Source organism: Phyllobates terribilis, unplaced genomic scaffold (assembly GCF_046119375.1).
Source record: "Phyllobates terribilis strain yellow unplaced genomic scaffold, ASM4611937v1 Scaffold_9__5_contigs__length_417890890, whole genome shotgun sequence".
NCBI lineage: Eukaryota > Metazoa > Chordata > Amphibia > Anura > Dendrobatidae > Phyllobates > Phyllobates terribilis.
In genome coordinates, this window is record NW_027362769.1 from 385,094,402 (window position 1) to 385,107,487 (window position 13,086).

The 13,086-nt window shown below is 43.9% G+C and overlaps 1 protein-coding gene across 3 annotated transcripts in view; it reads right to left on the reverse strand.

Annotated features, from left to right (window-relative positions):
• Positions 1–5,437: 5,437 nt before the first annotated feature.
• Positions 5,438–13,086, reverse strand: part of MSS51 (MSS51 mitochondrial translational activator) — a 60,251-nt gene continuing 52,602 nt past the window's right edge. For all 3 annotated transcript variants that reach the window (XM_073645992.1, XM_073645993.1, XM_073645991.1), the window contains 4 exons: positions 12,907–13,031; positions 11,454–12,017; positions 5,976–6,069; positions 5,438–5,855 (listed from right to left, as the gene is read on the reverse strand). In XM_073645992.1, the coding sequence (XP_073502093.1) occupies positions 5,642–5,855; positions 5,976–6,069; positions 11,454–12,017; positions 12,907–13,031 (997 nt within the window). In that variant the 3' untranslated portion in view covers positions 5,438–5,641. The remainder of the gene's footprint in view (positions 5,856–5,975; positions 6,070–11,453; positions 12,018–12,906; positions 13,032–13,086) is intronic.

Sequence of the window (13,086 nt, forward strand, 5' to 3'; positions counted from 1 at the left end):
ATGCTGCAGCTCTCTGGAGGTGGTCTGAGGATTGTCCTTGACTGATCTCACCATTCTTCTTCTCTGCCTTTCTGATGTTTTTCTTCTGGCCTTAACAAGAACTGTCCCTGTGTTCTTCCATTTCCTTACTATGTTCCTCACAGTGGAAACTGACAGGTTAAATCTCTGAGACAGCTTTTTGTATCCTTCCCCTGAACAACTATGTTGAATAATCTTTGTTTTCAGATCATTTGACAGTTGTTTTGAGGAGCCCATGATGCCACTCTTCAGAGGAGATTCAAACAGGAGAACAACTTGCAAGTGGCCACTTTAAGTAGCTTTTCTCATGATTGCATACACCTGGCTCTGAAGTTCAAAGCTCAATGAGGTTACAAAACCAAGAAAAGTGTTTTAGTAAGTCAGTAAAAAGTAGGTAGGAGTATTTAAAACAAGAAAATGATAAGGGTGCCCATACTTATGCACCTGTCAATTTTGTTTGAATGCAGATTGCACATTTTCTGTTAGTACAATAAACCTCATTTCAAGGCAGAAACATTACTGTGTCCAACAGTTATTACATATATCAAACTGAAATAGCTGTTGCAAAAACACCAATTTTTATAAAACATTAAGCTTAAGATTAATAGGGGTGCCCAAACTTTTTCATATAACTGTAACTACTATAATACTGTCCCCTATGTACAAGAATATATCTACTATAATACTGCCCCCTATGTACAAGAATATAACTACTATAATACTGCCCCCAATGTACAAGAATATATCTACTATAATACTGCCCCCTATGTACAAGAATATAGCTACTATAATACTGCCTCCTATGTACAAGAATATATCTACTATAATACTGCCCCCTATGTACAAGAATATAACTACTATAATACTTCCCCTATGTACAAGAATATAACTACTATAATACTGCCCCCTATGTACAAGAATATAACTACTATAACACTGCCCCTATGTACAAGAATATAACTACTATAATACTGCCCCTATATACAAGAATATAACTACTATAATACTGCTCCTATGTACAAGAATATAACTACTATAATACTGCTCCTATGTACAAGAATATAACTACTGTAATACTGTTCCTATGTACAAGAATATAACTACTATAATACTGCTCCCTATGTACAAGAATATAACTACTATAATACTGCCCCTATGTACAGGAATATAACTACTATAATACTGCCCCCTATGTACAAGAATATAACTACTATAATACTGCCCCTATGTACAGGAATATAACTACTATAATACTGCTCCCTATGTACAAGAATATAACTACTATAATACTGCCCCTATGTACAGGAATATAACTACTATAATACTGCCCCCTATGTACAAGAATATAACTACTATAACACTGCCCCTATGTACAAGAATATAACTACTATAATACTGCTCCCTATGTACAAGAATATAACTACTATAATACTGCCCCTATGTACAGGAATATAACTACTATAATACTGCTCCCTATGTACAAGAATATAACTACTATAATACTGCCCCTATGTACAGGAATATAACTACTATAATACTGCCCCCTATGTACAAGAATATAACTACTATAACACTGCCCCTATGTACAAGAATATAACTACTATAATACTGCCCCTATATACAAGAATATAACTACTATAATACTGCTCCTATGTACAAGAATATAACTACTATAATACTGCTCCTATGTACAAGAATATAACTACTATAATACTGCCCCTATGTACAGGAATATAACTACTATAATACTGCCCCCTATGTACAAGAATATAACTACTATAATACTGTCCCTATGTACAAGAATATAACTACTATAATACTGCCCCCTATGTACAAGAATATAACTACTATAATACTGCCCCCTATGTACAAGAATATAACTACTATAATACTGCCCCCTATGTACAAGAATATAACTACTATAATACTGCCCCCTATGTACAAGAATATAACTACTATAATACTGCCCCCTATGTACAAGAATATAACTACTATAATACTGCCCCCTATGTACAAGAATATAACTACTATTATACTGCCCCTATGTACAAGAATATAACTACTATAATACTGCCCCTATGTACAAGAATATAACTACTATAATACTGCCCCCTATGTACAAGAATATAACTACTATAATACTGCCCCTATGTACAAGAATATAACTACTATAATACTGTTCCTATGTACAAGAATATAACTACTATAATACTGCCCCCTATGTACAAGAATATAACTACTATAATACTGCCCCCTATGTACAAGAATATAACTACTATAATACTGCCCCCTATGTACAAGAATATAACTACTATTATACTGCCCCTATGTACAAGAATATAACTACTATAATACTGCCCCTATGTACAAGAATATAACTACTATAATACTGCCCCCTATGTACAAGAATATAACTACTATAATACTGCCCCTATGTACAAGAATATAACTACTATAATACTGTCCCTATGTACAAGAATATAACTACTATAATACTGCCCCCTATGTACAAGAATATAACTACTATAATACTGCCCCCTATGTACAAGAATATAACTACTATAATACTGCTCCCTATGTACAAGAATATAACTACTATAATACTGCCCCCTATGTACAAGAATATAACTACTATAATACTGCCCCCTATGTACAAGAATATAACTACTATTATACTGCCCCTATGTACAAGAATATAACTACTATAATACTGCCCCTATGTACAAGAATATAACTACTATAATACTGCCCCTATGTACAAGAATATAACTACTATAATACTGCCCCCTATGTACAAGAATATGACTACTATAACACTGCCCCTATGTACAAGAATATAACAACTATAATACTGCCCCTATATACAAGAATATAACTACTATAATACTGCCCCTATGTACAAGAATATAACTACTATAATACTGCCCCCTATGTACAAGAATATAACTACTATAATACTGCCCCCTATGTACAAGAATATAACTACTATTATACTGCCCCTATGTACAAGAATATAACTACTATAATACTGCCCCTATGTACAAGAATATAACTACTATAATACTGCCCCTATGTACAAGAATATAACTACTATAATACTGCCCCTATGTACAAGAATATAACTACTATAATACTGCTCCTATGTACAAGAATATAACTACTATAACACTGCCCCTATGTATAAGAATATAACAACTATAATACTGCTCCTATATACAAGAATATAACTACTATAATACTGCCCCCTATGTACAAGAATATAACTACTATAATACTGCCCCCTATGTACAAGAATATAACTACTATAATACTGCCCCTATGTACAAGAATATAACTACTATAATACTGCCCCCTATGTACAAGAATATAACTACTATAACACTGCCCCTATGTACAAGAATATAACTACTATAATACTGCCCCCTATGTACAAGAATATAACTACTATTATACTGCCCCTATGTACAAGAATATAACTACTATAATACTGCCCCTATGTACAAGAATATAACTACTATAATACTGCCCCCTATGTACAAGAATATAACTACTATAATACTGCCCCTATGTACAAGAATATAACTACTATAATACTGTTCCTATGTACAAGAATATAACTACTATAATACTGCCCCCTATGTACAAGAATATAACTACTATAATACTGCCCCCTATGTACAAGAATATAACTACTATAATACTGCCCCCTATGTACAAGAATATAACTACTATTATACTGCCCCTATGTACAAGAATATAACTACTATAATACTGCCCCTATGTACAAGAATATAACTACTATAATACTGCCCCCTATGTACAAGAATATAACTACTATAATACTGCCCCTATGTACAAGAATATAACTACTATAATACTGTCCCTATGTACAAGAATATAACTACTATAATACTGCCCCCTATGTACAAGAATATAACTACTATAATACTGCTCCCTATGTACAAGAATATAACTACTATAATACTGCTCCCTATGTACAAGAATATAACTACTATAATACTGCCCCCTATGTACAAGAATATAACTACTATAATACTGCCCCCTATGTACAAGAATATAACTACTATTATACTGCCCCTATGTACAAGAATATAACTAGTATAATACTGCCCCCTATGTACAAGAATATAACTACTATAATACTGCCCCCTATGTACAAGAATATAACTACTATAATACTGCCCCCTATGTACAAGAATATAACTACTATAATACTGCCCCTATGTACAAGAATATAACTACTATAATACTGCCCCTATGTACAAGAATATAACTACTATAATACTGCCCCCTATGTACAAGAATATGACTACTATAACACTGCCCCTATGTACAAGAATATAACAACTATAATACTGCCCCTATATACAAGAATATAACTACTATAATACTGCCCCCTATGTACAAGAATATAACTACTATAATACTGCCCCTATGTACAAGAATATAACTACTATAATACTGCCCCCTATGTACAAGAATATAACTACTATAATACTGCCCCCTATGTACAAGAATATAACTACTATTATACTGCCCCTATGTACAAGAATATAACTACTATAATACTGCCCCTATGTACAAGAATATAACTACTATAATACTGCCCCTATGTACAAGAATATAACTACTATAATACTGCCCCCTATGTACAAGAATATAACTACTATAACACTGCCCCTATGTACAAGAATATAACAACTATAATACTGCCCCTATATACAAGAATATAACTACTATAATACTGCTCCCTATGTACAAGAATATAACTACTATAATACTGCCCCTATGTACAAGAATATAACTACTATAATACTGCCGCCTATGTACAAGAATATAACTACTATAATACTGCCCCTATGTACAAGAATATAACTACTATAATACTGCCCCCTATGTACAAGAATATAACTACTATAACACTGCCCCTATGTACAAGAATATAACTACTATAATACTGCCCCTATGTACAAGAATATAACTACTATAATACTGCCCCTATATACAAGAATATAACTACTATAATACTGCCCTCTATGTACAAGAATATAACTACTATAATACTGCCCCCTATGTACAAGAATATAACTACTATAATACTGCCCCTATGTACAAGAATATAACTACTATATCATTGCTTGGCTACTTGTCAGATCCAACATGGGTATGTAAGTGACATAACAGCCAGGGAGACGTCTGGACACGGTGTTGATTGCGGGTGAATGTTCTGCATGTGCCGCCTGTGATGATGTAACAACTGCTGATGTCACTGATGATGTCACCGCTCTCACCTGTGCGCTGATGGAATGAATCCTAGTACCTGTCTCCATCTAGTGGTCATTTCTGGAACATTATGAAATTCAAGACCTACGTATTGTAAAGAAGGTATTATATAATGTAATGTTACGGACACGATTATGTGTAATTTATTGGAAGAATTATTAGTGTCAGAAACATTAGGTTAGGGGTCATCACTACAGGGAAGATGGGGAACATGTTAGTTCCCTGGGACCCCCACAAACAATTTGGGGAAATTCTACCTATGCCCTCAATGGTGTTCAGGAAGCTGAGCTATGAGGAGCTGTTTGTGTCTATCCCTTAGTCAGTCCAAGTCCAGCTCCCTCATGTCTGTCCCAGAATCCGACCACGTTGCCCCCCTGAAGAGCAGGTAGTGGGCGTTGCTGCTCACGGGGATTTTGTTGGGCTCCGACTGAACCTGCTCCTGTTTCTGGGAACTGAATGGAAATGGGCCCGAATCCAGAATCCGCGCGTCCAGCTCCGCCAGGATCTGCAGGGAAAGCTTCAGCTCCTGCTCGCTGCAAGGGAAGGAGACAGAGGCTGGAGATCGGGGGGCTCGAATCAGCGCCTGCCGGGGCATGCTGGGAGTTGTAGTGCTAGCGACCACTATTGTGGGGGGGGGGGGTGGCAGCACTTACTTGTACATGGTGAATAGCGTGGGGATGTTGTAGTCGCGCAGGAGCAGCAGAGTTGGTAGCCAGCCCTCGGCGAGACCCTGCGAGGCGTGAAATCCTGGTGATAAAGGAGAGAGATGACTGGGTTGCCCACCTTCAGGGATGATTTCTGTTTTGTTTTTTTACTTAAATGCATATATTTGGGGCTAAAAAAAAATATTTGCAATTGGGTTTCATTGAAAAAAAAAATGCCACCATTTGTCTTCTTTAGTAGAATGAGCTAACTGAGAATCCATCAGTGAGTTCCTTCTGAAAGTCTGAGGGGAGAGTTTGAAAAAGGATGGAGGGGGATGGCTGGAGAAAGGGGAGTGGTTAGTGGAGGGCATGCCAAAAAATTGGCCAGTGTGGTGTGTCCCAGAGGCCACAGAAGCTTCATGGGGCAAAAAGATGAGGCGGTGGAAGGAATGCGGCCTGTAAAACAATTTGGCAGTGCGTTGCGTGACACTATTTTGAGAAGTCAGCGAGTATTTTTAAACGTTTCGGGGTACTGATGTATCCCCCCCATCTACGCTGCTTTATGGACACACAGTGAAGGTGGTATCCACGGCAACCAAACAGTTGATAGTTTATCATTTCAAACTGTTCTTTGTCTGTTAGGTTGCCGTGGGCAACACTAAAATTTCTTTGTAACATTTGATGGATGTGTTGTTGCTCATAGCAATCAGTCCAGTATAATCTGATTTACTTCCTGCGGTTTTTCTAGGACTCAATATCCTAAATCGTAAAATAGTGAATGTGGAAGATCTCATCCCGCCGGAGACCCCGAGTGTGAGATTCCCGGTCCCTTATATATAGCGCTGACAGCTCGATGGTAATCTCCTGGAGATTAGTGGGGATTTGGGATGTGATGGAGCCGCAGCACAATAACGGGGCATTGCTGCGATGTCATGCCAGTCAAGAGGACACGTGAAGACGGGTGTGAAAACTGAAGAACTTGGCTAAGAAATCATTGTAAGGCAGATACAAAGTGACAAATCCAGGAACACTAATACTGTCATACCTGAAACCACCACTAGGGAAAGCTAGGACTCAATGATAACAGTATATAGTGAGCGCTCCCTAGTGGTGGCTGCATGCAGGTGACGGTTTGGCTTGTGACTCCACTATAGTCATTTCCATGGGGCAAAAATGGGTTTTGCAGAGACACCCTACATGATTGACCGATCCCTACCATGAACATAGCTTGGTCTCTATAATCAGAACCATTCCCCCTCCATCAAAGCTAAGGTAAATGTTCTGCACCTGTCCCAGAGACCTGTGTCTTGGCTTTAAGACTTTTTGGCTGTGTGCCCACTATGCGTTTTTCAAGCATTATTGCCACGGAATTTCCGCAGCGAAAACGCTTGGTAATCCGTGCCCCATGGTCCCCAATGATAATCCGCATGTGCTGTGCACATGCTGCAGAAATTCCCGCTGCGGATTATCATTACGGAAAAATCCGCAGCATGTCATTAATTTTGCGGACACGCAGCGTAATTGCCGTAATTGACTTGCATTGAATCACTTAATATCCGTGTCAGTACTTTGCACATACGGATATTATGTGTTTCTATGTGCGGATGGTATCCGGGTCTGCAGAAGAGAAGACTCTCCTCCGGACCCAGGTACCATAGAACCTGTTAAAAAAAGAATAAAATAAAAAATAAAGCTTATACCCACCTTCTGATGTCCTCCTGGTGTTTTCTCCGCTCCGTCTGGTCTGCTGTATGGGTCGCGGTGTTGTGGTTGTGAAGGACCTGCAATGACGTCATTGAGTCATGTGACCTGACACATGACTCAATGACGTCACCGCAGGTCCTTCACACCACCGCGAGCCGCCCAAGACACCGGACGGAGCAGAAAAAACACCGGGAGGACATCGGAAGGTAAGTATAAAATTTATTTTTTACCATTCTTATTCTTTTTTTTTTAACTATTACTTGGTCACACTATATAAATCCATGCCTTTTGCATGGATTTATATAGTGTGAACAAGTTGTCAAGCACTTTTCCAAGTGATGCTTGATAACCCGCATGCAGAAATGCTGCAAAAACACTTGACAAACGCTTCTACCTGGCGGGAAAAACGCATGTAAAATCCGCATGCGTTTTTCCTGCCAGGGAGAAGCGGAAAAAATATGCAGCATTTCTGCATCGTGGGCACTTAGCCTTAATGTTTCTGAGTCCTATTTACCTGTTCCTGATCTCCTGTCTGCCTGCGACTTCCAGGACCTCGGCTACCTGTTCCCGGTCTCCTGTCTGCCTGTGGCTTGCAGGACGTCTCCTGTCCACCTGCAGTTTCCAGGACCTCGGCTACCTGTACCTGGTCTCCTGTCTGCCTGCGGCTTCCAGGATGTCTCCTTCCACCTGTGGCTTCCAGGACCTTGGCTACCCATTCCCAGTCTCCTGTCCGCCTGTGGCTTCCAGGAAGGATGTCTCCTGTCCACCTGTGGTTTCCAGGACCTCAGCTACCTGTGCCTGGTCTCCTGTATGCCTCGCCTTTCAGAAACTCGGCTAGCCATTTCCGATCTCCTTTCGGCCTGCGGCTTCAGAATGTCTCCTGTCCACCTGAGGCTTCCAGGACCTCCGCTATCTGGCTACCTGTTCCTGATCTCCTATCCACCTGAGGCTTCCAGGACCTCAGCTGTCTGTTCCTGGTCTCCTGTCTGCCTGCGGCTTCCAGGACCTTGGCTACCTGTTCGCTGTCTGCCTGCGGCTTCCAGGACCTCGGCTACCTGTTCCCAGTCTCCTGTCTGCCTGCTGCTTCCAGGACCTAGGCTACCTGTTCCCAGCCTCCTGTCCACTTGTGGCTTCCAGGACCTTGGCTACCTGTGCCTGGTCTCCTGTCCACCTGAGGCTTCCAGGACCTCCGTTACCTGTTCCCGGTCTCCTATCCACCTGAGACTTCAAGGACCTCTGCTACCCAATACTGGTCTCCTGTCCGCCTGCGGCTTCCAGGAAGTCTCCTGTCCACCTGCGGCTTCAAGGAACTCGGCTGCCTGTTCCTGGTCTCCTGTCCACCAGCGGCTTCCAGGACCTCGGCTGCCTGTTCCTGGTCTCCTGTCCACCTGCGGCTTCCAGGACCTCAGCTGCCTGTTCCTGGTCTCCTGTCCACCTGCAGCTTCCAGGACCTCGGCTACCTGTTCCTGGTCTCCTGTCTGCCTGCGGCTTCCAGGACCTCAGCTACCTGTTCCCGGTCTCCTGTCTGCCTGCGGCTTTCAGGACGTCTCCAGTCCGCCGGCGGTTTCCAGGACCTAGGCTACCTGTTCCTAGTCTCCTGTCCACCAGGGCTTCCAGGATGTCTCCTGTCCACCTGTGGCTTCCAGGACCTTGGCTACCTGTGCCTGGTCTCCTGTCTGCCTCGGTTTCCAGGAACTCGGCTAGCCATTTCCGGTCTCCTGTCTGCATGCGGCTTCCAGGACATCTCCAGTCCGCCTGCAGTTTCAAGGATCTCGGCTACCTGTTCCTGGTCGGTCTGGCTGCGGCTTCCAGAACCTCGGCTAGTTATTTCATGTCTCCTGTCTGCCTGTGGCTTCCAGGACGTTTCCTGTCCACCTGAGGCTTCAAGGACCTTTGCTGCCTGTTGCTGGTCTCCTGTCTACCTGCAGCTTCCAGGACCTCAGCTACCTGTTCCCGGTCTCCTGTCTACCTGGGGCTTCCAGGACCTTGGCTACCCATTTCCGGTCTCCTGTCTGCAGCTTCCAGGACGTCTCCTGTCCGCCTGCGGTTTCAAGGACCTCGGCTACCTGTTCCTTGCCTCGTCTGCCTGCGGATTCGAGGACCTCGGCTACCTGTTGCTGGTCTGTCTGGCTGCGGCTTCCAGAACCTCGGCTAGTTATCTCCGGTCTCCTGTCTGCCTGCGGCTTTCAGGACGTCTCCTGTCCGCCGGCGGTTTCCAGGACCTAGGCTACCTGTTCCTAGTCTCCTGTCCACCAGGGCTTCCAGGATGTCTCCTGTCCACCTGTGGCTTCCAGGACCTTGGCTACCTGTGCCTGGTCTCCTGTCTGCCTCGGCTTCCAGGAACTCGGCTAGCCATTTCCGGTTTCCTGTCTGCATGCGGCTTCCAGGACATCTCCAGTCCGCCTGCAGTTTCAAGGACCTCGGCTACCTGTTCCTGGTCGGTCTGGCTGCGGCTTCCAGAACCTCGGCTAGTTATTTCATGTCTCCTGTCTGCCTGTGGCTTCCAGGACGTTTCCTGTCCACCTGAGGCTTCAAGGACCTTTGCTGCCTGTTGCTGGTCTCCTGTCTACCTGCAGCTTCCAGGACCTCAGCTACCTGTTCCCGGTCTCCTGTCTACCTGGGGCTTCCAGGACCTTGGCTACCCATTTCTGGTCTCCTGTCTGCAGCTTCCAGGACGTCTCCTGTCCGCCTGCGGTTTCAAGGACCTCGGCTACCTGTTCCTTGCCTCGTCTGCCTGCGGATTCGAGGACCTCGGCTACCTGTTGCTGGTCTGTCTGGCTGCGGCTTCCAGAACCTCGGCTAGTTATCTCCGGTCTCCTGTCTGCCTGCGGCTTCCAGGACGTCTCCTGTCCACCTGAGGCTTCCAGAACCTCGGCTACCCATTTTTGGCCTCCTGTCTGCCTGCGGTTTCCACGTCCTCGGCTACCTGTTCGACGTCTCCTGTCTGCTTGTGGCATCCAGGAAGTCTCTTGTCCACCTGCAGCTTCCCAGACCTCGGCTACTCATTTCTGGTCTCCTGTCTGCCTGCGGCTTCCAGGACGTCTCCTGTCCACCTGAGGTTTCCAGGACCTCTGCTACATGTTCCTTGTCTCCTGTCTGCCTGCCGCTTCCATGACCTCTGCTACCTGTCTGCGGTCTCCGGGACCTCTGCTACCTGCCTGCAGTCTCCCACGTGCCTCAACTGCCACACGGACCAAGGTTTTGAGGATCAACTTCACCTAGTGAGCCTAAAAGTATGCAGGCTTACGATCAATGCTCTATGGAAAAAAAAATGTATTCTCGAGCAGGAAGAAAATGTTGTGTCCCCTGTAGATAGCTACCCTGTACATCAGGGTGTGTGAGCAAAGTGACGGGTTTCCTTTAAGCAGCCCCTGTGATTTTGTGCCGGCTAATCTGCTCTTGAGCTCTCCGCAGCTGTCCCCGGATGTCTCGCTTACGCAAACCGTAAAGCCATCCAGAATTTTTGTGGCTGCCGGCCCGGGTGAGGCTACCGTTCCTGGCAGGCAGGGGCTGGATCAAGAACTGTTCCTGAGCTTCACAGCGACAGGTCTACAAGGACTGTAAATCCGTAGGATTCTCTACAGTCTGAGCTTAGGCTGGTAACCTGGCACCTCCTCGAGGTGTTAGCCCTGCAAGGGTCTCGATGATTCCTGTCTGAACTAACTATGGGCCACACGTATGGGTTCTTCAGAATACCAAGTATGGCAAATGAAAAAATAGCTTTGTTTGTGAGGGATCGAGTATCGGGGGTGGCAGATGGCCAGCGCCTGACCTCACACATACCTGGATGGAATCCCACCACCACATCAGGCCTTGCCGCTCTTGCGTTCTCCACCAATGTTTCCCAGAAGATGTGATATAGGCTCTTGTACCCGCTCATGTACACTTTACCCCGCGGTCCATACGCCGTCAGTGGAGGCCTCATCACTGGACCGTCCGCCACTTCTGGCCCAATCATGACGACTTCCAGACCCTGGTTTCTGGGAAACATGTTAGCGAGCTCATCGTAGTCTGTGGCTCTGATATTTAAGGTTTCTATGTGAGAAGCCCCCACTATGTGGGCAGTGACCGGCCCACTGTGAGGGTCAACAAGGAAGGTATTAATAGCAAAACCTATTGTCAGTGGCCTGGTGAAGAAATCTGTGGTCAAGCGTTTGATGGACTCCCGGAGTTCTCTGGTTTCTGGCTTTGGCTTTCCTGCGTTGGACCACAAAATTCCCATATAGCGTCCGGCCATGATGTCGTCCAGCTTTTCCTCCAAATTTTCTTGCATCGCAAACCAGTCATCCCAGGACTTTATATCTGCAAAGCATTTAGTCCAAGAAGAAGTGGGAAAAGGGATGTCACCTGTGGAAAATGTACAGTAGATTGTCAGTGGGCTCCAGCATGAAGGCTAGATTATCATGAAGACATTGTGGACCGGTGATCTGCAACCTGCAGACCATGTTATAGCGAGAACAATGTAGACCAAACGTCTCCAACCTGAAGACCATGTTACAGCGAGAACAATGTAGACCAAAGGTCTCCAACCTGCAGACCATGTTATAACGAGAACAATGTAGACCAAAGGTCTCCAACCTGAAGACAATGTTATAATGAGGACATTGTAGACCAGAAGTCTCCATCCTGAAGACAATTTTGTAACGAGGACATTATAGATCGGCGGTCTCCATCCTGAAGACTGTTATAATAAGGGCATTGTAGACCGGTGGTCTCCATCCTGAAGACTATGTTATTAAGAGGGCATTGTAGATAAGTGGTCACCAGTCTGTAGAATTTCATCAATTGACCAAATAAAACATACTGAGAGACAAACTTTCTGAAATGCTGGAGAGCCACAAGATGGAGAAAAGCAGCCTACAATGTCCTCTTGACAACATAGTCTTCAGGCTGGAGACCACTAGTCTACAAAGTCCTCGTCACCACAAAGTCTTCAGATTGTGGACTATTGGTCTATGATGTCCTAATGACAACATAGTCTTCAGGCTGAAGACCACTAGTCTACGATGTATTTTTGACAACAAAGTCTTCAGGTTGTGGACCATTGGTCTACGCTTTCCTAATAACAACATAGTCTTTAGGATGGAGACCACTGGTCTATGATGTCCTCGTGACAACATATTCTTCAGATTGGAGACCCCTGGTCTCCAACGTCCTTGTGACCTCATATAAGACAATAGATATAGTTCAAAAATACAAAAAAACACTTTCTACTGAGCTTTCATTCTTTGATTACCTGTAAATATCAGCCACTCCACGAGCCTGTCGATGGCAGTCAACTTCAGCTTCCTGCAGAACTTCTTATGTATCGGCCAGTTTTCCCTCTGGCACTCTGAAGAGCAGTAGTAAACGTTCTGGCACCTAGGATAGACAAATGATAAGCGCTTTCTGGAAAGTAGATTTTACGAGTTGTTCA